This window comes from Hippopotamus amphibius, chromosome 1, assembly GCF_030028045.1.
Source record: "Hippopotamus amphibius kiboko isolate mHipAmp2 chromosome 1, mHipAmp2.hap2, whole genome shotgun sequence".
Lineage (NCBI taxonomy): Eukaryota > Metazoa > Chordata > Mammalia > Artiodactyla > Hippopotamidae > Hippopotamus > Hippopotamus amphibius.
Genome location: NC_080186.1, coordinates 66,394,523 through 66,421,423, shown reverse-complemented (window position 1 = coordinate 66,421,423; position 26,901 = coordinate 66,394,523). Strand labels below are relative to the sequence as shown.

The following is a 26,901-nucleotide window of genomic DNA, read 5'->3' as shown; positions in this document are numbered from 1 at the left end:
TCTCCTATATATAGGCATTTATGCTGTTTCTAACTTCCTGCAGTTACAAAGAAAGCTGTAGTGAATAACCCTGTGTATATGTATTTTTGCATTGTTGGAAGCATATCTTCATGGTAGATTCCTAGAGGTGGGATTGCTGACCAATGTCAAGGACATATGCACTTTTCTTACCTATTGTTCAATTCCCCTCCTGAAAGGCTATACCAGCTTGCATTCCCACAAGTAATATATGAGTGCTTGTTTCCCTCTAGTTTCACCAGCAGAATATGCCATAATTTTAATTTAAAAAAATTAAATGTAAGTGAGAAATGGTATAGCAGTGCTTTCTACATTTTCATTTCTCTAATTAAAAGTGTTTTTCAACTTTTCATGTATTTGATGGACATTTTTATAACTTTTTGTCTGTTCATGACTGTGGAAAGATTTTAAATAAAGGATTTAATTTATTAGAGAGTGGAAATTTTTAGCTTTCTATTTTTCTTCTATCAGTTTTAAGTTGGGTTTTTCTAGAAAACTTTCCATTTTATATATATTGTCAAATATGTTGATGTAAGCTGCTAAAAATATCTTTATTATATTTTTAATGTCTTTAGGATTAGGTTGAACAGTGATAGTGATGCCTGCTCTTTCATATCTAATGTTGATCATTTGTGTTCTCTTCCTCTCATTCTCTCTCTCTCTCACTCTCATTCTCTTGATCTGTCTTGCTTGGAGTTTATCAGTTTTGTCTTTTCAAAGAATCAACTTTTGTCTCCTTATATTGTGAGAAAGCCAAGTAGTCATGTCAGAGAAGATCAAGACTTCTAGCCAACAGTCCCAACAAAGCTACTTGCCAGTAGCCAGAAACAACTTCCAACTTCCAGCCTTGGGGGTGAGGTCATTTTGGACTTCTGGCTATTCTACCCTCCAGCCAAAATCAAGTGAAGCAGAAGAGCTTAATGGTGAATGCATAGAATCCTGAGAAATAATTGTTATTGTTTTACCTCATTAAACATTAGAGGTACTTTGTTATGCAAAAACAGATAACTGAAACACCAAAAGAGAGCTTGCATCACAACCTAGGTTAAATAAGACAATAGTCTACACTAGGGATATTAGAGAGAAATATTCTGTAGCGACAGCTTTGCTCATAATTTGGATTTGGAGTGAAAAAAAGAGAAGTTAAGAATTCCTAGGCTTTGTCTGAAAAAAACTAGGTGGGTATTGGTATCCTTAACTAAAATAGGGACTACTAGGGGAGAAGGGAGGTCATGCTTGAAGGCAGGTTTTTTTGTAGGTTTGTTAAAAATTTAAATGCTTTTTAGACATCCAGTAGAGATATCAAGTGGTCAGCCCGATGTTCTGAGAAGAGGTCAAGACTGAAGACACGCATTTGAGAGGTCTTGGCATATCAACATGTGTGATATTTAAAGTACAGGACTGTTTGGATTTTTTAGTATTGAGTTGTATGAGCTGTTTGTATATTTTGGAATTTAAGCCCTTGTCAGTCGTTCGACTGTGCATATTTTCTTCTAGTCCGTAGGTTGTCTTTTCATTTTGTTTATGGTTTTCTTGGCTGTGCAAAAACTTGTAAGTTTGATTTGGTTCTTTTTGTTTATTTTTGCTTTTATTTCTTTTGCCTTGGGTGACTGACCTAAGAATACATTGTTACGATTTATGTCAGAGAATGTTTTGCCTATGTTCTCTTCTAGGAATTTTATGATGTCATGTCTTATATTTAAGTCTTTAAGCTATTTTGAGTTTATTTTTGTATGTGGTGTGAGGGAGTTTTCTAACTTCATTGATTTACATGCGGCTGTCCAGCTTTTCTAGCACCACTTGCTGAGGAAACTGTCTTTTCCCCATTGTATATTCTTGCCTCCTTCATTGAAGATTCATTGACCGAAGGTGTGTGGGTTTATTTCTGAGCTCTCTATTCTGTTCCATTAATCCATATATCTGCTTTTTGTGCCAATAATATGCTGTTTGATTACTGTAGCTTTGTAGTATTATCTGAAGTCTGAGAGGGTTATGCCTCCAGCTTTGTTTCCTTTTCTTTCCCCTCAGATTGTTTTGGCAATTCTGGGTTTTTTATGGTTCCATGTAAATTTTTGGATTATTTGTTCTTGTTCTATGAAAAATGTCACGGGTAATTGGATAGGGATCACATTAAAGCTGCAAATTGGTTTGGGTAGAATGGCCATTTTAACAATATTGATTCTTCAAGTCCAAGAACATGGGATATCTTTCCATTTCTCTGAATCACCTTCAGTTTCCTTTACCAATATTTTACAGTTTGCAGCATATAAGTCATTCACCTTTTTGGTCAGATTTATTTCTAGGTATTTTAGTATTTTGATGCAATTTTAAAAGAAATTTTTTTAAAACTTTTTCTGATATTTCATTGTTAGTGTAAAGAAATGAAACAAATTTAATCTTGTATCCTGCTACCTTGCTGAATTTGTTTATCAGTTCTAACAGTTTTTGTGTGGAGTCTTAAGGGTTCATCAAATCAAAAAAAGGGCAGAGACCTAAATAAACATTTCTCCAAAGAAGACATAGAGATAGCAAGAGGCACATGCAAAGATACCCAACATTGATAATTATGAGAGGAAATACAAAATAAAACTACAATGAGGTATCACCTCACATTGGTTAGAATGGCCATCATCAAGAAGTCTACAAATAATGAATGCTGGAGAGGATGTGGAGAAAAGATAAATCTACACTGTTGGTGGGAATGTAAATTGTTGCAACCACTAAGGAAAACAGTGTGGAAAGCCCTTAAAATAAATAAACTAAAAATAGAGTTACCATATGATCCAGCAATCCTACTCCTGGGCATATATCTGGAAAAGAGGAACACTAATTTGAAGGGATACATGTGCCCCAATGTTCACAGCAGCACTATTTACAATAGCCAAGACATGGAAGCAACCTAAGTGTCCATAGACAGATGAATGGCTAAAGAAGAGGTTGGTATGTGTATACACACACCCACACACATACACACATACACACACACACACACACACACACAATGGGATATTATTCAGTCATGAAAAAGAATGAAATAACTCTATTTGCAGCAACATGAATGGACTTAGAGATTATCATACTAAGTGAAGTAAGTCAGGCAGAGAAAGACAAATATTATGATATCACTTATTTGTGGAATCTAAAAAAAATGATACAAATGAGTTTACCTACAAAACAGAAACAGACTCACAGACATAGAAAACAATCTTATGGTCACCAAAGGGGAAAGTGGAGGGAGGGATAAATTAGAAGTTTGGGATTAACAGATACACAATACTATATGTAAAATAGATAAATAATAAGGACTGACTGTATAGCACCGGGAACTATACTCAATATCTTGTAATAAACTTTGATGGAAAAAATCTGAAAAAGAATACATTTCATATATATATATATGTATAATCAAATCACTTTGCTGTGTACTTGAACCTAACATAACATTATAAATTAGCTATATTTCAATGAAAACACTAATTGTACCATATACTTAAAAAAAAAAGAAAAATAGAGTATGGGACCGAATCAAATCATCCAGGTTATAAGAGTGCTGATAGAGAAGTAAATGCAGGTTCTTTAGGTTTCTATTGGTATAAGCAACAATAGTCAGCTCTCACTGACTTAAAGAACAGGAGTGTGTTACATGGATATCAACAGGGAAACTGGAAGTAGCCTAGTCCAGGAGTCAAGGGAGAAGGGGCCCAGCCAAGCTCCTGTCACTGGAACAGTTTGCTTAGGACACATGCCCTAACTGCTTCAGGACATGTTCTGTCCTGCTGCTGGATTCAATATCTTTGGTCCAATTCTGAAAGTGGAGAGTTCCCCAAATTCCCAACACTCTGGGGGAGAGGAATTCAGAAATGAATAAATTGATTTAAAGAAAATGATGATTTACACACGAATTGGAAGAGTGAAATTTATATTTCTTTTAAATATATTTCTATTTTATGCTCATGATTACTGTGAACATTTTATTATGCAACATTCCTTTTCATTTAATAGTAAAAACGTTAAATATACTTGTAGTAAAATTTGTAAATTTGACATTTATCATACCATAGTTTATTATAGCCCCAAATTTGAAATTACATAAGCATTGTAGCTGTTCTTCATGAGCCTAAGTCTGAGTATCATGTTTAAATCAATTCACTATTCATCTACAATACAGAATAATAAGTTATCAATAAATGAATAGTTTAATCATAAGGAAGGGAAGTCATTTAATCATAGGAAAATATTTGTTTTCATCATTTTTATTTTCTCAAAGAGACATTTTTCTTTAAATATGTTCTCTTTCCTTTAGAAAATGGGTCATAATGGTCATGACCAAGCTCTTCTTTAATCTTGGGGGTTTCTAAATTGTCACTTATCTGTTTCATTTAATTGATTCTTCAGATGTATATTAAGTGGCTAAGGAATAACAAGCAGAAATGGAGACAAACCACAGAGGAGAAGGAAGGAAGCCAAGGAAGGAAAAACGTTGAGGAGGCAGAAGACAGAAAAGGAAGGAATTATGGGATGAGGAAGCAAAATAAGTGGGAAGAAAACAAAATGTTCAAAGCAAGATAGCACTGGGAAACATGAGACCCTGAGTCTGCACCCGGAAGGGGCTGCAGAACAGGAAGCATGAAGAAGGCAGGCATTTTCTGTCCCTCGTGTGAGGTAGCCGAGGTTCTCTGACCTTCCTGACTACACACAGCGTGGGGGATGCTCACTGCTTTTGGAGGTGGCCCCCCCATTCAGCTACAGGAATAACTCAAGTGACAAAAAACTTTGGCCATTTCACTCTTTAAGGCCTGAGTCTAGGATTTAGAATCGTACTCTAGGCAGACCTGGGAATCTTTCTTTTTTTTTTCCTGTTTTATTAAAATTTTTTAAAATTGAAATATAATTGAATTACAATGTTATGTTCGTTTCAGGTGTACAACACAGGAATAAGAAGAGCAAATGGGCAGCAATATGGATGGACCTAGAGAGTAATATACTTAGTGAAGTAAGTCAGACAGAGAAAGACAAATATTACATGATATCACTTATATGTGGAATCTAAAAAATAAAACTATATACAAAACAGAAACAGACTTGAAGACATAGAAAACAAACTTCTGGTTACCAAAGGGGAGAGGGAAGGGAGGATGGACAAAGTAGGGTTATAGGAATAACAGATACAAACTACTATACTTAAAACAGATACACAACAAAGATTTACTGTATAGCACAGGGAATTATACCCATTATTTTGTAATAATCAATAATGAAATATAATCTGCAAAAATACTGAATCACTATGCTGTACACCAGAAACTAACACAGTATTGTACATCAGCTATACTTCAAAAAAAAAAAAAAAAGAAAAAACAGATAGATGAATGGATGAACGATTAAATAAATAAATATTTGCAAGAGGTTAAAAAGTGGTCTCTCTGATCTCAGTCTTGCCATTTGTGATAGTCAGAAATCTATGATGGCCCCTCCATAACCTACATCCATGTGTAACTTTCTCCCCTTGAGTGTGAGAGAGTTCTGAAAATGACGGGAGATCATGTCCATGATTAATTTTTTGGCTTTAAAAGTGCGATTATCTTCAATGGGTGGGATTGATGCACTCAGGAAAACCCTTAAAAGAAAGGGGCTCTCTCTGAAGGAGATTTGACATGAGGGAGATTCTGCTGCTGGCCTTGGAGGATTCTGTTGCCACCATGTGTTGTAAGCCTCAGATGAGTGAGAAGACCATTGGCAAGGAACTGGGAGCAACCTCCTGGAGCTGAGAGTGGCCTCAGGTTAGCAGCCACAAAGAATAGGGGACCTCAGTCTTATTCTTTCTCAGAACAGAATTCTGCTGTAACCTGAAAGAGCTTTCCCAGAGAAAGGTGAGACCACTGCTGGCCAACACCTTGAGTGAGAGACCCTGAGGAGAGAATCCAGTTGAGCTGTGCTGGTCTCCTGACCCATGGAAACTGTGCGATAATAAACGTGGGTTGTTTCAGAGCCTCTAAGTTTATGGTGTTTGTTCCAAAGCAAGAAACAACAAAGACACTTTTCTTTCTAATACATTCAACTTTGATCATGGCACCCCCTGCTTTTAGAGTGTGAATGTTGTCTTCCTGATAAAAATTCAACTTAAGTAACACTTTTAAAACCCTGATCACATCCCTAGCCTCATTACCTGCCAATCGGATGTTGTCACTCCATTCCAGTCAGACTAAAATGATTGGAGATCTCATAGCACTGTGCTCTCTCTTGCTTCACTTCTTCCTTATAATTCATGTCTCAATCTAAACTTTGATCTTTTAGCAAGCTTTTGCCTAGTGCCCTAAGATTGAGTGAGGCCACCATTATCCTGGTCCCCAGAGAACCTTGTTCCTGTCCCTCCTGTAGCCCTCCGCCCACTAACATAATTGTCTGCATACCTGACTGTATCCCTAAGTACACGGCATGGTCCCTGAGGGCAGTGGTTTTATTCTACTCAGCATTTTCCTTCGTAGGATCTAAGTCCTTGTTGAATGAATGAATGTATAAACAGGAAAAGAGGCTGTACACTGCCTTACGTATGCATTCCGGAAAAACCAAATCATAATCTGTTCCAGCGCAGAAAGTCTGGGTTTTGGATACCAGCTGGCTGCATCACTCTATGAGCTCAGTTACTTTGGGCAAAGTCTCTTAATGTCCTTAAGTTTCATTTTCATACTTTGAGAAATAGGGATGCTAACAGTGTTTACTGTGTAAGATTGTTTTGAGCAGAAACGAGGAAAATGCATGTAATTGCATAGTGCTAGATACACAGTTAAATGCACAAGAAATTATTAGTTTTATTGTATTTTTTTTATTAAGAATTGGCATTTCATGCATGCCTAGATGTGGGCTACAGAGGGGCCTAAGATCTTTTTCATGTGCTCAACAGGAATCTTTTTTTTTTTTTTTTTTTCTTGTTTTCTGTCTCTTTTTCCCTAGAGAAAAAGAAACTTAACAGCAGGTGGCTTCCTGTTCCTGATTGTTTGCTGCTTTGAGTTTCACTTTCCTTTCTTAGGAACATTTAACCACTGATCTCAGCAGAAAGTTCAGTCTCCAAACTGGGGTGTTCCATGAATCAGACAGAGCAGTTAATACTCTGTTTAAGCCTCCTCCAACTCTGAAAAACCGGTAAGTGACCTGCTGCCATCCAATGTTTCCTAACTGTGCGCGAAGAAAGTTGCCTGTTTTTCTTCCTTTGAAAAAAAAGTTCCAGAGTGAAATCACTGCTAATGGTCATGCCTTTCTCTTTCATTGGTTTTGTTTTTTAATGAATATTTCATATAGAGAATAAATGAACTTTATTGTAATCTTATACAGTTCTATCTGATTTTTAAAGTGATTTGCCTTATTTAATTAGAATACTTTTCTTTTCCCCTTAAAATCCAAAGCATTACAGATCCTGTTGAAATTATCTAAGTCTCTCTTGCATTCTCTTCTCTTTCCTTCCTTCCCAGAGGGAAACACTACCCAGACTTTGGTATAAATTATTGTCATGCTTGTTTTTATGCTTTTACTGTATATATGTATGTGTCTAAAATGATCTCTAGTATTGCTTTGTGTATTAACAGTTTATTATGGTATCATACTAAGAGTCTCATTCTTAACTTGCTTTTTTCCAGTCAAGATTAACTCTTTGAGATTTATTCGTGTTGATATAAATAGGTCTAGTTCAGTCGCTTAAGTGCTCTTTAGTATTTCCTTGAATGAATATGCCAAAATTTGTACATCCAATCTTCTAACATCACCATAAACAATATTACTAAGCATGTGCTTGCTTTCCAAAATGATGCATGCCCACAGGACAATGTAAATATGCTTGAATTTCTGTGTCCTGGTCAACTGTTAGTATCACTGGACTTTTGTTTGATGTGAAATGATATCCCATTATTGTTTAATTTTTACAGTTCCTTGTCACTAGAACTGTTGAACATTTTTTCGTATGTTTATAGCCCATTTGAGTTACTTCATCTGTGAATTTCCTGTTCACAGACTTTTCTATTAGGTTGTTTGTAGTTTTCTTATTGTTTATATGTTGGATAATATTTGCAGGATATGTGTGTTTTAAAGTTGCATTGGTTGTATCTTTTATTGTAAGAAAAATTTGTTTTAATGTAGTCAAACATCTTTCTTTCTTTTATGGTTTGTACTTTTAGTAGCTTATTTTAGAAATCCTTCCCAATACAGAGGTCATAATGATACTCTCCAGTATTGCCTCCTAAAACATTTCACATTTAGTGCTTCCCATCAACTGGAATTAACTTTTGAGGATGTATGAGATTATGAGAATGATATGATTTAACTAAAAATTTTTTTTTCTATAGAGCTATTACTTGCCCTCCACTCTGAGTAATCAGTTGTCAACTTTGTATTTGGTTTAAGTCCTTCTTGATTTCACTTTCTGCTTTACTTCATGTTTATTTCTCTGGATTTGCACCCCACAATAAAGCCTCTGCATGTAAACTCAGCCTTAAGCTTTGTTTTACAAGGGACCCCGGCTATGATAGTTGGTCAGTCTCAGGGCTCTTGACTACCTTAGTGCCACTGTCACATTCTCCTAATTATCATAATTTTATATAATTCTCAACTTGTTTTTCTTCAAAACTCTCTTGGCTCTTTGCTCCTTGAAATATCATGTGAACTTTCAGATCATCTTCTTACATTCAGTAGAAAGAATGTTCTTGGGCTTTTGATGGAGCTTACACTGAATTGAAAGATACATTTTGGAGGAATTGACATCATTTTTAAGAAGGCTTTTCTCATCCAAGAAAATTGGGTAGGTCTTCATTTATTTGGGTCATTTTTCATGTCCTTTATAACATTCTTCATATAATTATCTGTTCACAAGTTGTTTGCATCAGTAAAAAAATTTACTGCTAGGTACATTATTTTATTTGCTCCTTTTGCAAATAAGGTGTTTCTTTCTTTCTTTCTTTTTTTTTTTTATCCACTTCACTTCTTTTTGCTTTAGGTTTGCTAATATTTTGCTGAGAATTTTTGCATCTGTATTTAGGAGTGAGACTAGCTTGCAATTTTCCTTGCTTACAATCCCATTGTAATGTGTTGGTCTCTAAATTATTCTCTTAAAGTATTTGTTTAAGATTGAAATGTTTATCCCTCAAAGTCTGGCTTAGCTATTGGACCCACTTATCCTTAAGTTTTATTTGTGGGAAGTCTTTAATAATGAATTCTGTTTTTTAAAATAGCTATGAGATTATTCCTTTTTTTCTATTTATTTTCCTATCAATTTTATTAAGTTTTGTTTTTCTCAGATTGGCCCATTTCAAATCTGCCTATTTTCAAATTTATTTTTTTAAAAATCCTCCTCCTCCCCCTCCCCCTTCAGCTTAAACAATATTTTTGTTGTTTGTCGCATATGTACTGATGTTCTTGTCTATGTTCTTGATTTGGCACATTGTCCCCAGCCCCCCACCTTTTTTTCTTTATCAGTATCAGCGATATTTTACATATTTTATTATTCTTTTTAAAAACTAACTTTGATTCTGTTGATCTTCTCTTTGTATATTTATTTTTGCTTTATTAATTTTTGCTCTTACTTTTATTATTTAATTTCTTCTTTATTCTTTGTGTTTAATTGACATTTTTTTCCTGACATAGTGAAGTTGAAGTTTATATCATTCATTGTCAGCTTTTCTTATTTTCTAATACATGTACTTAATTATATAAATTTTTTAAAGATAATTTATTCATTTTAAAAATTAATTAATTAACTTAGTTTTACTGGCTGCATTGGGTCTTCATTGCTGTGCGTGGGCTTTTTTTAGTTGCAGCGAGTGAGTGGGGGCTACTCTTTATTGCGGTGTGTGGGCTTCTCATTGCGGAGGCTTCTCTTGCTGTGGAGCACCGGCTTCATTCGTTGTGGCATGTGGGCTCAGTAGTTGTGGCTCATGGCCTCTAGAGTGCAGGGTCAGTAGTTGTGGTGCATGGGCTTAGTTGCTCTGCGGCTTGTGGGATCTTCCTGGACCAGGGATCAAACCTGTGTCCCCTGCATTGGCAGCCTGATTCTTAACCTCGCCACCAGGGAAGCCCCTATACATTTTTTTTACAGCATGTTTTAGCTTCATTTCACAAGTTTGGGTAATAATATTTTATTATCATTTATTCAGTTTTCCAGATCTCATTAAGTTTTCTTATTTGATCAATAGATTTCTTAGTAGTAGATTTCTTTATTTTCAAAAGTTTGGGAGATCTATTTTATTCTTTTTTCTGACTTCTAGCTTATATTCTTGTTCAAAATTATAGTGCTTTGAAATGTTTTGAGATTTGGTTGCTTTTTGAGTTTTGTAGGACTACTTTAATATCTGTCCTATGCTATCTTTCTCTCAGTTATTAGACTCTAGTGGCACAGATGTTAGCCAATTTTACTGTACCCTCTAGTCTCTTTTGTCCTTTGTTCTTCTTCCTCTGCTTTTTGTCTCATTGCTTCAGTTTGATAAAATTTCTTCCAACAAATTCTTCCTTTTAAGTGTGTTTAACCTTCAATTAAATGTATCTTTCAATTTTTAAATTTCAGATATTTATTTTTTAAGTGCAGAATTTCCTTAAATTTTTTTTTCCATTTTACTGTCAACCATTCAATCTTATGTTTTACTTATTTGAACACACCAAGCTTAATTATTTAAAAATTGCTGTGGGATATCCATTATCAGTATGGATTTGTTTCTATTTTCTAATTTTTCTCTTGGTTTTCTATTATGTTGTTTTGTTTGTTCCCCTGTGTTTATGATGAGTGTGAGACATTGACTATCAAGAAAATGTAGAGGTAATTTAAAGTTAAGAAAATGTTCTCTTCATCCAGACAAAATTTGTTTTACATCTGTCCTGTAGCTAGAGACAGTGGCAATCCTCATTTGTCTTAATCTGATTCTAGACTGAGAAGACTAGAGATGAAATTAAGTCTGTCTCCCAGTCTACTGGTGCTTCTTCTCTGTAGCTCTTCATAATCATCACTCATGGCCTTGGCGAGGGTTATCAAGGCACCCTCTTTGTTATGCTATATTACCCTAGCTTTATGAGTCTAGCAAAACCTTTGCTGAACTTCTTAGCATCTTCTAAAGTTGACAGATGTACCAAATGCCAAGCTTACCTCTCCATCTTCACTTCTTTTTCCAAATCTTAGCCAATAATAGAGTTCTTCACTGCTTTGTTTTCTCTCCAATGGTTTCACATGTACCTATTTTATAATTTATCCTGTTTCTAATTTTTCTTATTGATAGAATTGGCATGATGGTTAATGGTCTATTCCACTACTTAGGACCTCCCGATCTATTAAATCCTCGCATGTTTCAATTTCTTTCTTTGTGCACTATTTTCTGAATTAATTTCTCATTTCTATCTTCAAATTCATGTGCTGGAAAACTATGACCTGTGTGCCAGCCATCTATTTTTGTAGAAAAAGTTCTATTAGAACACTGTCATGCTCATTTGTTTAAATATTGTTTGTGACTGCTTTTGTCTTACATTGGCAAAGCTGAGTTATTGTGGTAGAGACCATATGACCCACAAAGCCTAAAATTTTTACTATCTGTTATTATGAAAAAGTGTGCTGATCCCTGTTCTAATGCATTAATTTTTCTCTATTTTTTTAAATCCAGTCTGTAGTTTATTTTTTCTAGTGACTTCAAAAAAATTAATGACATTTTAAATGTTTAAATCATCTGTTTTTTCATATCTACCTCTTAATGTTTTATATACACGCATAGATACGTACATATATACATATACATATATACATGCATATATATAGGCTTATAATCTAAATCCAAATAACATGTTTTAATTCGGCTAGAAGAAAAAAATAACTCACTAAAACTAGTATAGCAGAAACCACAGTGCTATACTACTCTCTCAAACTATTAATTTTTTTCTCCCTAGGTACAGAACAATGGCAGTGACAACCAAATTGACATGGAATGAGGAAAAGAGTCTGCAAAAGCTGCTTGGAAATGTTTCTTTGAGACTTCTTTATAAATATAGTGTCCATGGAGATAGCATTGGAGATATGCCTAATAGATGCCTTCATCAGGGATCCACTATAACATTGATTTATGGTCCCACAAAAATTTATGGTATCTTTTTGCTTGGGCATTGTCCTGAAATGTCTAAAAGTTTTAGAGAGCCAAATACTTTCTTCTCTTTTTCATTTCAAAGGAAGAAAACAATGGAAATGACAGCTGAATTTTTAAGTTCAACATCGAATATTATCTGTAATGAATTGATATTTGAGTTCTGTAATCTCAGTAAGCATTTATCTCTAGATTTATACAGTGAAAGAATTTTTATGCCTACAATTTCAAGCAAACAGTCAAAACTAAAATATGGCTCATGCTCCCAAATTACGGAATGTGAAGTTTTTCGAGTTGAAGGTATGTTAAATTAGATAATCCTATATTCTGGTTTTAGTCTTTGTATTTGGTCGGTCATGATTAATCTACAAGAAGAAGGAAAAAGGAGACAGACAATTGAATTTCATGCCACAAAATTTTTTATAAGTTCCTCAAAATGAAACCTGGAAGGCAGAAAGGTTATGTGGTTATTACCCAGAAAGAATAGGCAACTTTGGTCAAAGTAATTTGAGAAGCATGACGGGGGGGTGGGGGGGGGAGGAAGGGGGGCGGGGGGGAAGAGAGAGCTCACTATTTTGACACATGACATCTGTTGGATCAGCCCTAGGACCTCTAGGCATACTTATATGAGTTTGCAGGGTGACTTGATGTACAAGGAAGATAATTTTAGCTCCTCTTCATCTCGTTATGCTGCCAATCCTAACTCCTAACCAAACAGCTCAGCTGGGTTTTGCAAGAAGACTCAATGCCCTATTTAGAAGGTAGACTTGGCCACACTTTAACCAGACAAGTTTAAAAATTACTATGCCATGTTTACTTCCTTTAGGAATTAAGGATGATGCAGGCTACATAAACAGGATAATGAGAGCCACACGGTAAGTTAGTTTCTTGGACTATCTATTACTCATTTCATTTAGACCAACTGTATAAATGGCACTGACAAATAGTAAGATTAAAAATCATATCACTTGGGGTGATAAAAATCAGTTATAGTGTTCCTGACATGTGTTCAAGATAATTTAGAACAGAAACAAAAACAAAACCACTATCACCTGACAATTTTAAGATCCACCTGATGACAATTTGGGCTTCATGTTTCACTTTGTCCCTGTTAGGTTCAAAGTTTTCCAGACAGAGTCGAGATGACTGTTTTAGATAATTTCTCTGAATCCTTTCCTTGAGAATAAAGTTTTAGGAGAAATTCAGAAAATTTTAAAAACAAAGTACCTTCTCCTGAGTTTATAGATAAATACCCGCATTGCATATTTTTTATTATTATTTCTCCTTAATATAACATTATTGCTGAAAATTCATCTTCAGTGTTATTGTTATTTCTTATTAGATTTATATAGTCTAAGGTTTAGCAATGATTTGGTTACTGGTTAATGTTTAGCTTAGTCAGATATAGATAAGTGCATTTTCTTCAAGCACAAAATGTATAACCTTAGATCCTTTCAATTCATGTAATAGAAGATGTTAATATCAAAATAATAAGTAAGCATTAAAACATACTTTGTATTTATTTTTTAAGAACTTTTATTAAGGTATAATTGACATACAATAAACTGCCTATATTTAAAGTGCACAATTTGATTTTTTTTTCTTACTAGTAAAGTATATATGGCAATCCCAATCTCCCAATTCATCTCATCCCAGCCTCCTCCCCTCCACTTTCCCTCTTGGTGTCCATATGTTTGTTCTCTACATCTGTGTCTCTATTTCTGCCTTGCAAACTGGTTGATCTGTACCATTTTACTAGATTCCACGTATATTCGTTAGTATATGATATTTGTTTTCTCTTTCTGACTTACTTCACTCTTATGACAGTCCCTAGGTCCATCCATGTCTTTACAAATGTCCCTATTTCATTCCTTTTTATGGATGAGTAATATTCCATTGTATATATGTACCACATTTTCTTTATCCATTCATCTGTTGATGGACATTTATGTTGCTTCCATGACCTAGCTATTATAAATAGTGCTGCAGTGAACATTGGGGTGCATGTGCCTTTTTGAAGTATGGTTTTCTATGGGTATATGCCCAGGAGTGGGATTGCTGTGTCATATGGTAACTCTATTTTTAGTTTTTTAAGGAATCTCTGTACTGTTCTCCATAGTGGTTGTATCAATTTACATTCCCACCAACAGTGCAAGAGCGTTCCCTTTACTCCACACCCTCTCCAGCATTTATTGTTTGTAGATTTTCTGATGATGCCCGCTAACCGATGTGAGGTGATACCTCATTGTAGTTTTGATATACATCTCTCTAATAATTAGTGATGTTGAGCAGCTTTTCATGTGCCTCTTGGCCATCTGTATGTCTTCTTTGGAGAAGTGCTTATTTAGGTCTTCTGCCCATTTTTTGATTGGGTTGTTTGGTTTTTTTGGTATTGAGCTGCATGAACTGTTTATATATTTTGGAATCAATCCTTTGTCTGTTGATTTGTTTGCAAATATTTTCTTCCATTCTGAGGGTTGTCTTTTTGTCTTGTTTATAGTTTCTTTCTCTGTGCAAAAGCTTTTAAGTTTCATTAGGTCCCACTTGTTTATTTTTGTTTATATTTCTATTACTCTAGGAGGTGGGTCAAAAAAAATCTTTCTGTGGTTTATGTCAAAGAGTGTTTGTTCTTCCTATGTTTTCCTCTAGGAGTTTTATAGTCTCTGGCCTTATATTTAGGTCTTTAATCCATTTTGAGTTTATTTTTGTGTATGGTGTTAGGGAGTGTTCTACTTTCAGTCTTTTACATGTAGCTGTCCAGTTTTCCCAGCACCACTTATTGAAGAGGCTGTCTTTTCTCCATAAAACATATTTTTCAGAGGGAAGAAAAGAAGCTCCAGGAGAATTGTATTGTTCCTAATGGGAGTTTGGCTGTTATATTTAACTATTGCATTTTTATAGGCACAGAAGTAGTCTTCTAGCAGACCTCAGAGCCTACAGGCCTTATGCAGACTTGGTTTCAGAAATCCGTATTCTCTTGGTGGGTCCAGTTGGGTCTGGAAAGTCCAGTTTTTTCAATTCAGTGAAGTCCATTTTCCAAGGCCATTTGACCCACCAAGCCATAGTGGGGTCTGATGTCACCAGCATTACTGAACAGGTAAGTTATTTCAGGATTTCCTGAAGATTTTGTTTTATAGATTACGATTGTTAGGTTTATTCATTTCTTTGGCATTTTCTCTCAATACATTAACCTCCTCCTAATCTATGAACAATTAAATGCTAAATCTAATGTAAAACAGGAATAAAAATTGAATCAGAATTTCCCCCATTGAGTTATATTATACAGAGAAGCTTTCCATTTTTATGGATGCAAGGAGCAGTTATAAGAACAATGCTTTTCGGTATTTGTGAAAAACAGTAAATGTTTGAAAATGTTGTGGAAATCTTTGTCCATTTTATTTGATACATATATTTACTCATGTCCCATATGGTTTTGCCCAGGTTGAAATTCTTTTCTCTTTTTTGTAATAAAATAATGAAAAACTATGTATTGTAATACTTTTGCATTATACAAGATCATTTTATAAGAAATGATCATGAGAAGCAAAACAGCTATTTAAAACTTCACAGGGGTAAATCAATCTACCAATGCACCTATAAGGACTATCTTATTTGTAAATAAACATTTAAGGGAATAAGTATAATACTAACACCATTTTTAAAACTGTTACCCTAAAGATCTACCAATTACAGTGCAACATTTACCTAGAAACTTCCATTCTATGCTAGTCAGTGTTATCATACAAACAAAAAGAATAGAGGGAGTTAATAGAAAATTTCATAGTCAAGCAGTGTTTTTCTATGATTGCTACAGTCTAATATTGTTATCTTCTGACTGGGAATATGTTGTACATCGTCAATGCAAAATTTAGCATGACAGTAATAGCTCATTTTAGTTTTGTGTCACATTCAATAAGTGAAAGCATTTTCTAGGACTTTCAAGAATCATGTCTTATTTCTTGATGTTGGCTCTATCCTATCCACTTGAGTGGCTTTATTATGATATATCAGCCTAGCCTCAGAAGCCAAGGCAAGATACCACAACAGCAATTCAGTACATTAAGCATTGATTGAAATGTTTATGTTTGCTAAATATTGTGCTGCAGTAGAGACCTGAGTGGGAATAATACATTGTCCCTTTACTGAGGGATCTCAGAGACCAATGTAGGTAATAAACAAATAAGTACTATTAAATGTGATAGATGCTATAATAGCAGTACTCATATGGACAGAATTTCTCGTCCTTCTTTTTATGTTGAAAACTCCAAAGGCATTGCTTTAAGAGAAGATGTAAATCCTGAACTTCAAATAGAATGCAAATACTATTTACACTAAAGGAAAACAGGACAAAGTATTTGTGAAGGAAATGGAATATTTTATTGCTCATGGATCCTTCTTTCTGAAGAATTAAAGTTGTAAAGGAAGCAGGTTAACGGTTAATGGAACTATGAATGTGCCTATTAATTTTGAAATTTTACAATGTACTTTAAGTATCTAACTCTAACACTTCATGCAATTCCTTTCATGTTGAGGTACCAGTAAACCCCATTCACTTAGATCAAAATCTCTAGTAGGACTGCTTCTAGGTATTTCACAGAGCAATGGGAGCTTGGACTCCATCACAAATAAGAATAGGTTACAGAGGGATTCTGCATTTCCTGGTTTGGAGTAGGAGAATGGTGATTAGAGTATTGTCTGGTGTCTCTGAGAAATCCTTTTCTTTGTGATTCTTCCCAAGTCTTCCATAGTTTTGCCTATGTTGGAAGTATATTTGACCAATAAACAAATTTTTTTCAGAGTTTTCCTGAAAAATAGTCTTGGGATCAGATTGGGTGTGTCTAGAAAAGAAGCTTTGTTAAAGTAATGCTTCCTAAAGTGAGGTTTGTGGACCCCTGAGAGTCCTTGAAACTCTTAGAGGATCCGTGAGCTTAAAACTATTTTTGAAATACTAAGATGTTTTTTGCTGTTTCTAGTGTATTAACATTTGAACTGATCAAACAAATATAATTTTATCTGTTGGTACCTTAGCATGAATCAAGCAATGGCACCAAACACTACTACAGTCACTGTAATCTTCCCTACAAGTGAGCTTGCAGTAAAAACAAACAAAATGCCAGTTGCACTCAAGAATTTCCTTGATGAATCAGTAGCAAGTATTGATTTTATTTAAACTCAACTTTTGAATGCACATCATTTAAAAATTTTGTGTGATGAAATGGGAAGTGCATATAAAGTGCTCCTAATGTATTTCGAAATACGGTGTTTGTGAGCTGAACTTTTCTCATGTAACATCATTTTTGATTGAAAAGACAAATCAAAATATTTGGTTGACAATTTGAGGGGAAATGCACAAAATGAGTCTATCACTTCAAGGACAGCTCACAGTGTTTGTTGCCAAAGACAGCATTTGAGCTTTTAAGAAAAAATTAGAACTTTGGGAAAATTAGAACTTTGTATCCACCACTTTGAGCTTGAAAACTTAAGAACTTAAAGACTTATCTAATGAGATTAATGCTAATATTAACAAATATGATGTTTTAGTATTGTACAATGAAATGTGCCAATGTTTGGATGATCCAGATAAGCCAGTGAACCAATATTTTCAAATGACCAGTGCATCAGGTTACAAAATCATGGTTGGATAAAAGATATATTCAAAGTGTAGGATGGACCAATGAACTTAATCTAATAGTATGAAAATGTCACTGATTTAACATTGCAGCTAATCTTTGAGAAATTATCACTTGTTCAGCTTTGATGTATTATTAATGAGAAATGTCCATAATACTCTGAAAGCTGTTGAATTAAATACTCCCTCCTTGCCTGCTACATGTATGTGTGAGGCCAGGTTTTTTTCATACACTTCAGCCAAAGCATCAAAACAGATTGAATGCAGAGGCAAATAGGAGAATCCAGCTCTTTTCTATTAATTTAGACATTAAAGAGAATTGCAAAAAGTAAATCAACCCCACTCTTTTCTATAATTTTTTTGGAAAAAAATTTTTTTTTTGTAAAATTGTTAGTTAGGTTAACATGTAACAAGTTCATAATTGTATTTTTAAATGATTTAAGAAATATTTAAAATTTTTTGTTTTAATTTCTAGTATGTTACATGTCAATAGATATAACCTACATGAATAAAATATTTGGGATCCTCAATAATTTTTAAGAGTCTAAGTTGATCCTGAGACCAAAATGTGTGTGGACCACAGTTTAAAAATATTAACTAGTTTCTATTCTTCCTATTGTCATGTCTTGAAGGCTAGTTGAAGAATGAACTTTTATACTTGATGTGTTTTGTTTTACAGTATAGGATATATTCTATTAAAGATGGAAAAGATGGCATATCTCTGCCATTTATGTTGTGTGACTCCATGGGGCTGGATGAGAAAAAGGGAGTAGGCTTATGTGTGGATGATGTACCCCACATCTTAAAAGGCTGCGTGCCAGACAGATATCAGGTAAGAATCCTCCAATGTCTAAAACATTTCAAATTATTTTCGTCAATGCTTTTCATTGACTTTTTACCCCAGGCAGTTTCAACTGACGTAAAGTGGTTTCAACACCAACTAACACTATTGTACTTTGAATTAATAAGTATTCGTGTAAGGAAAGTAGATAACTGCTTTTATTTTCTGTAGCATTAAGAAGTATAGCCAAAAGGCAAGATTCTACTCATATAGGTTCCAGGAAAAGGTCAGGAGGAATTGTATTTCTATCACTCTTTACAATGTTGTAAAATAATAGGAAAGTAGTAGTATAATCTCTTGCACTTTAATAATCACTTAGGCAAAATATTGAAAAAACCACTTTTTGTTGAAGTGGGATGTTATACTGAAAGTGCTCAGGCTTCACTACTTAAATACTACTTAAATACTTAGACTCAAAGTTTGGCTCTGCCATCAATTAGATGTGTACCCATAAGCAAGCTACATACTTGCCTCTGTAAGTCTTAGTTTTTTCATGTGTGAAAAGTAGATAATGATAATGCTCATCTCATAGGTGGCTGAGAAGATTAAATGAGATGTACTCTAAGTTCTCAAAAAGTTAACCATTATTATCACGTTTCTTTTAGGTAAAATAAAATTAGCCTCAATTTCTAAGCAGTAACTTCCCTTGCTTCTCAGTTGTGCTTGATTGGAAACTTTAACTATGCACTCATTTATTTAAAAACTGTTGATTAAAAACCTAATTTGTGCCAGATACTACAAGGAGGAGCAGGGCAGAGAAATGGGAGAAATCACGGACATATGAGCACCTTCATTTTTCATAGCAAAGAGTCAATCAGTTCAGTCCAACATTGAAACATATAGTTAAAAAAATAATGAACCTGGCCTTGTATTATGTAATTATTTTCTTAACCCTGGAAAGATTATTGTGGAAGGAGATGTTAATTTGAAATTTAGTATTTTTTTCACTTTAGTTTCTTTTTCATCTGTAAAATTAAAAGAAATTACAGTGTTTTAGTTAGAACAGCATTTTCAATATATTTTTCTTTTATCTTTTCTCTCCATTAGTCCATTTAAGTATGCAAGAGATTCGAAATTAGGTTTTTAAAAAAACGTTATTTGTACTTTTCTGAAATATTTCCATTATGGATAATTAAGTTATAATTATCATTGTTGACAAAGCAGTGGAGTGAGTTGTTTTATAAAAAAGATATAATGGTGCCATGCTAACAGTGGAGAGGAAGTACGAAAGGGGTGCTACTAACTAATCTGGGGAAGGAGTATCTGGGGAAAGGGGAGGTTTGGGGTTGGAGGTTAGTGGTGGTCATGTTTGAAACATGAATTGTATCTGAAAGAATTCAGCAGAGACTCTCTAAATGTTACCTTATGTTTCTGTAACAGTTTAGTCCCCATAAACCAATTACACCCAAGCATCCTAGTTTCATCACTTCTCCAACGCTGAAAGACAGAATTCACTGTGTGGCTTATGTCTGTGATATCAACTCTATCGACAATCTCTCCTCTAAAATGGTGGGAAAATTCAAACAAATCCAAAAAGAAGTATTAAACTGCGGTGAGTCTCATACTTACCAATACATTTTTACTTTCAAATAATGATACATTCACAGGAAATAGCAGAAAGAGTACAGCAAGGTCCATGTCCCCTTATTCCAATTTCCCAATCCCTGGGTTGGTTGGTGGCAACAGCAGATGGAGATCATCCAAAGGCATTACTGAAAGCAAGGCCCTAAAGACTGGAAAGGCCATAGTGTTTTTTGTTATGTGTGATTTTCCTGTGGCTAGAAAGGGGAGTCACCTCCCCCACATTATGTGACTAGACCAGAAAGTTTAAAACCAGGAAGATATAACACTCTTATAATGTGTGTTATAGCTCTGTCATTTTGTCACATGTGTAGATTCGTGTAACAACCACTACAATCAAGATACAGAACTACTCCATCACCACAAAGTCTTTATCATGATACCCCCCAATCTTCACTATCCTTAACTTTTGGCAGCAACTAATCTCCCCTCCATCTCCATAATTTTGTCATTTTGAGAATGTTATACAAATGGAATCCAACCGTATGTCTGGTTTGAGACTAGCTTTTTTCACTCAGCCTAATATCCTTTGAATTCCATCAAGGTTATGTCTATCAATTGTTCATTCCTTTTTATTGTTGAGTAATAATCTATGGTATAGATATTCCACAGTTATTTTAACCATTCTTTATCAAAAGACTTTTTGATTACTTCTGGATTTTGGCTATTGCAGATAAAGCTCCTTTGAATATTAGTGTGCAGGTTTTTGTGTGGACACAAGTTTTCATTCTTCTGGGATAATTCCCCAAAAGTGTGATTGTTGGGTCCTATGCTAAGTGTTTAATTTTTTTAAGAAACCACCAAATCACTCTTCAGAATTATTGTACATTTTATATTTTCACAATATATGAGAGACCCAGTTTCTCTGTATTCTTGCTAGTATTTGCCATTATTGCTATTTTTAAAAAATTTAACTCTTCTAGTAGATGTGTAGTGATAGCTCATCCTGGTCTTAATTTGCATTGCCCTAATAATTAATTACATTGAACATCTTTTAATGTACTTGTCTTTGTGTGTCTTCTTCAGTGAATTATCTGTTCATGTCTTTGACCTATGTTCTATTTGGACACTTTGGTTTTTTCCCTGTTGAGTTTTAAGAGATCCATAAATTCTAGATATGAATAAATTGTCAGATGTATGGTTTGCAAATAGTTTCTCCCAGTGCTCAGTTGTCTTCTCATTATCTTAACAGAGCCCTTCACAAAACTAAATGTAAAAAATTTTGATGAACTCCAATTTATCAATTTTTTCTTTTAAGGATCATGCTTTTCATTTTGTCTAAAATCCTTCACTAAGCTTTAAGACACTAAATTTTTCTGTGCTTTCTTCTAAAAGTTTTATAGTCGTGTTGATATTTATACATATGGTTAATTTTAAATCACTTTTTGTGTAAGATGTGAAGTGTAGGTCAAGGTTTATTTTATTTTATTGTTTTTAGTTTTTAAAATTTTTGCCTATGGCTATTGAATTGCTCTAGCACCATTTGTTGAAAAGATTATCATTTCTCCATTGTATTGCTTTTGAACCACTGTTAAAAATCTGTTATCCTTACTTTTGTGCATCTATTTCTGGGTTCTCTATTCTGTTCTCTTGATCTATGTGTTCATTTTTCCACCAACACCACACAGTCTTTATAACTAGTGATATAATAATAAAAATATAGGTCTTAAAGTGGGTAAAATAATTCTTCCCACTTTATTCTTACCTGTCAAAATTGTTTTAGCTACTGTAGTTCCTTTGTATTTCCATGGGAATTTTAGAATTACCTTGTCTATTTTTACAAAACAAATCTTGATGGGATATTGCTAGTTTGTTAGTTCTAGGAGGATTTTTTGTTGAGTTCTTAGGATTTCATGTCATCTCAAATGGGGACAGTTTTATTTCTTCCTTTTCAATTTGTATGGGTTTTATTTCCTTTGCTTATCTTACTGTCCTGACTAGGACTTCCAATACCATGTTGAATAATAGTGGTGAGAGCAGATACCCTTATCTTGTTCTTGTCTTGTTTCTGATCTTAGGAGGAAAGCATTCAGTGTTTTACACTATGATGTCAACTATGGGTTTTTAATAGTTGTTCTTTATTAAGTTGAGGAAATTCTTCTTTATTCCTACTTCTCTGAGAGTCTTTTTTTTTTTTTTTTTAAATCATGAATGGGTATTGAATTTTGCCAAATGGTTTTTCTTCATAGATTGATATGATCATGGGAGTTTTTTCCTCTTTAGCCTGTTTATATTGTGGATTATATTGACTGAATTTGAATCCTGAGCTAACTTTGCTTCCTTAGGAGAAAAAACCCATGTGTTCATGGTGCATAATCCTTTTTATATATTGCTGAATCCTGTTTGATAATATTTTATTAAGAATTTTTGCATCTATATTTATGAGGGATATTAGTCTGTAGTTTTTTTTTTTTTTTTTAATTTCTGCAGTCTTTGTCAGGTTTTGGTCTCAGGGTAATATTGGTGTTATAAAATGAGTTGGGAAGTATTCCTTCCTCTTTCATTTTCTGGAAGAGATTGTGTAGAATTGGTATTAATTTCTTTTTAAATGTCTGGTAGAATTCTCCACTAAAGCCATCTGGGCCTGAAGATTTCTATTTCAGGAGTTTTTAAAACCACAAATTCAATTTAAAAATAGTTTTAGAGCGATTAAAATGATCTATTTCATATTAGATGAGTTGTGGCAGTTTTTAGTGTGTAGTTTTAGTCTATTTCATCTAAGTTGTCAAATTTATGCATGTAGAGTTGTTTGTAGTATTTTCTTATTCTTTTTATGTCTTTGGGATTTGTAGGGATATCCCCTCTGTCCTTTCTGGGGAAGCAGTTGTTAGTAAAGCAGAACTTTGATTTGGTTTGAAGCCAAGTGTGATTTACTCATCTGATCTCTGCAGTCTGAGGGAAAAGGCAAAAGGTCCTTCATAAAACTGTGAAATCAGTGTACTTTGCTTTTATAAATGCTCACACACAACCCTCCTCACTTTCTCTCTTTCTTGGGGTTCTTTTTTAGTCTTCAAGATCCAGCAACCACTTTTCTCCCCTGGCCACTTTAAAACACACTATTTAAATGGGATAGCAGCTGATTGCAACTTAATGTGAATTTAATTGCATTTAGAAATGATCTCTCATCTTGGAAGAAATCATTTCTCCTGTTAGAAGAACTTCAAGTCCCATATTGAGATTTCTTGGGGATATTGCATTCTCCTTATCTTAAATTTACCTTACAGAGCACTGTTTTCAAGCATATTTAATTACCTTGTTGACACACTGCTGTTCATGATATAAATAACTGATTCATCTACTTGATATAGGTGTAGCACATGTAGCATTGCTTACTAAAATGAATAATTGTAATGAAGTTCTTCAAGACAACTTCTTAAAGATGAATAAGTCTATGATTTCTCAAAGCCAGGTAAGGAATACTTTTTGCAACTAGATGGTATTGTAATAGTGTTGTACTCTGTGTGTGTGTGTGTGCTTGCATGCTCACACTACATTTTCACAGATAAATAAAGAAATGGATCAATTGTCTCGTTGATTCAAGTTTATGCCTCACTTTAAAATAATGCTCTGAATTATAATTATATTTAGAAAATAATTTATTAAGCCATTGCTTTTTCTGTTTCTTGAATTATATTTAAATCAGTCAAATTTCAGATGTAAGACTTATGCTTATTAAATTTATTTTCCCTCAGATACAGAATGTCAACAAGATGCTAGGCATTCCTCTTTCTAATATCTTGGTGGTTGAAAATTATGCTTCAGGGAGGGAGATGGACCCTTTAAAGGACATTCTGATCCTCTCTGCACTGAAGCAGATGCTCAGGGCTGCAGATGACTTCTTAGAAGATTTGCCTCTTGAGTAAACAGGTGATCTGGCCCCTTTCACAAGGTTTTGGAAAAACTCTAAGCTATACCTCAGTTGGATGGCTAGTATCCATCTGCCTGTTCTAGTCCTGACAGAACAGGCATGTTCTGTCATGTTACAATATGTGCTTTGTTTTCACTCTTTTTATGTTTTTTTTTTTTTTCAGATGCAATTGTGGGAATGTTCCAGCTCTGCATGCAACATCAGTTGCCTTGATTCAGACACTTGACCCAAACCGGGGTTGCTGACAGCCTCTTTGAGACTCTGCTTCTATTCATATTTTGCCTTCTGGCTCTGACAACATCTAACTGATGGTTCCTTCTAGGATCAGTCATATCTCAAGTTCAAAGGCCAACCTTGAGCAGTGGTGGGCCAACATATGCCCTATTGCAAACTGCCCTTCGTATTTCTGCACTACTTACAATTTAATGTCTATGACACCTTTCTAAATCTCCTCAGTAAAATTAACTATTCCCTTTCTTATTTGTCTATAAGACAAATTTAAAACTCTACGCAAGTACTAATCACATTGAGTATAAAATGGTTACATAGATATCTGCTTTTCTAAAAAACTGTGAGTTTTTTAAGAAGCAGGGTTTGGCTTTTACTTATCTTTGTATTCATAGAAATTAGCACAGTGCCTGGCGGGGAGCAAGCCTACCTGCTAGTAAGTATCTCGCCCAATTTCCCCAGAGTGATAACATGTATTTAAAATTTTCTCCTTATAGAGAAGACTGGGAGAGAATGAAATGCTGGAGATAAATAAAGGAAGGAGATATTTCACTTATCTCTGGATGAAAACATGATTTAAATTAATTAAAAAAAACAAGTATTTCCAAAGGACTTACATTTGGTCTCTGTGAAAGAAAAGCTTTTCCTTTAAGGAACCCATGCCTGATTTTCATGAATTGAATCCCAAACCATCCTAGCCATGTTCCCAAGGTAGAGTGGTCAAATAAGGTTACTAGTCCAAGTCAATAACAAGGTTGTCTTAGACAAGCATTCCCAAATGATTCTAAAGTTCTCTGGGTAGCTCAAGAAGTTAGGACTATTAATAAAGAAAGAAAAAGAATTCCAGAATATAGGTTTCAAGGTTTTTTGTGTTTTTTTTTTCCTCTTAACTTTCTTCTTCAAATTTCTAAGGCTTTTTCAAATGAATATGCTTTGGTTCAATCATTATTTATATTAACACAGTCTAATTTACCAATAATCAGAATGATTATCTTTCTGGGGAAGTACTGGGTATTACAAGGGCAAGAATTCCTTAGGGATATTTATGGAAAAAGGAATATTTCCTAAAGCAAAGCTGCAAGTGAAGCTGTGCTCAAATGAATGTCCAGGAGCCATGATTCAATGGAAGAGATGCATGGCATCTTTAAAAAAGATCTAGGAATAGAATCATCATACGTATTGAGGAGTAGAGCCCAAAGTAAATATTGGAAACAAAATTAGAGTGGCAGCCAGGATGGTCATGATATGGATGTAGGATGCAACAGGTCCAAAAAGTATGTTTTCTCTACATAACCTAGGGAGGAAAACAAGCTGTGGCCGTTGTTGGTTGGGGAAGACTAAAGGTGATTGAAGACCCACCATTGTCTTCACGGACTATAGGGCTATAACTCATCCTTCTCCGACATGGAGTCAGCCAAAATCTGGGCAGAGGAAGGTTTTGCTAGATGTAAAATTAGATGCAAGGTGGAACTTCTTTACTCTGTTTGAAGGGGTAGCATGGAATACCCTTATGAGGGAAATAGAGACACTGAAAAGAAGTAATGGAATGATCAAGAGGGATAAACAGTGAGGGACTGTCCAGGTGAACCAACCTTGTTTGAGAGTATAAATATTGAGGCTAAGTTTTTCTTTTTGTTCTATAAAGGGCAGTGTTAGATAAATGATGTCACAATTCCAGATCCTCCAGCTCCATGCTAATTTGGGAACACAAACCTCCAATGGAGCTAACTGTATATTTGGAGTTTGGGTTGAAAAAGATTGTTGAGGCGGGCCTCAAAAAGGAATAAACTTCTCTTTTATCTGAGAGACGACCTTCCCTGACGTTGTGTATTCTGCTGATCTTTCTTTACCATCCTGAGAGACCGTGGGACTCAACACTTTGCTACATTTTAGAGGCCATTCATGATTTTTGAAAATTCACATAATTGGCAATTCATCTAGATGTACAGTCCAGCCAAAATCACTAAAATATTTCTTGTAAAATAGTGCTAAGGGACACAGTAGATGAAATATAAGTGTAGTATCAGATAGAATATCATCATGAAGTGAGAGGGATGGTGGAGAGACAGTTTAGGCACCAATGCTTAGAAACTTAGCACAGTGGGCGGGGTAAGTGGGTTGGGTTGTGGCACTAAAAAGTGACTGTTTCTTAATCTACGTGTCCATCAACAGATGAATAGATGAAGAAAATGGAATATTTATTAAGCCATAAAAAGAAAGGAATCATGCCATTTTAGAAAAAATGGATGGACTAGGGCATTAGGCTGAAAGAAATAAGTCAGATAGGAAAGACAAATACTGTATGCCATCACTTATATGTGGAAGCTAACAAAGCTGGACTTGTGGAAATAGATGTGGAGTGGTGGTTGCCAGCGGCTGAGGGGTGGGGGAAATGGGGAGATGTTGGTTAAAGGGTACAAGTTTCCAGTTGTAAGGTGAATAAGTTCTGAGACTAATGTGCAGCATGGTGACAATAGTTGACAATACAATATTACATACTTGAAAGTTGCTTAGAGAGTAGTTCTTAAATGTTCTCACCACACATACAAAAAGGGTACTGATTTGAGGTGATGGATGTGTTAACTAGCCTTATTGTCGTAATCATTTCACAATATATGTGTTTATTAAATCATGATGTTGA

At 34.6% G+C, this 26,901-nt stretch overlaps 1 protein-coding gene across 1 annotated transcript; it reads left to right on the top strand.

Moving 5' to 3' along the window:
- Positions 1–7,053: 7,053 nt before the first annotated feature.
- On the top strand, positions 7,054–26,901 carry IFI44L (interferon induced protein 44 like). The gene is made up of 9 exons (XM_057745168.1): positions 7,054–7,158; positions 11,923–12,413; positions 12,940–12,988; positions 15,015–15,210; positions 18,422–18,574; positions 19,964–20,135; positions 23,473–23,573; positions 23,857–24,031; positions 24,196–26,901. The coding sequence occupies exons 2-8, from the start codon at positions 11,933–11,935 to the stop codon at positions 24,025–24,027; spliced, it is 1,323 nt and encodes a 440-aa protein (XP_057601151.1). The 5' UTR covers positions 7,054–7,158; positions 11,923–11,932; the 3' UTR covers positions 24,028–24,031; positions 24,196–26,901.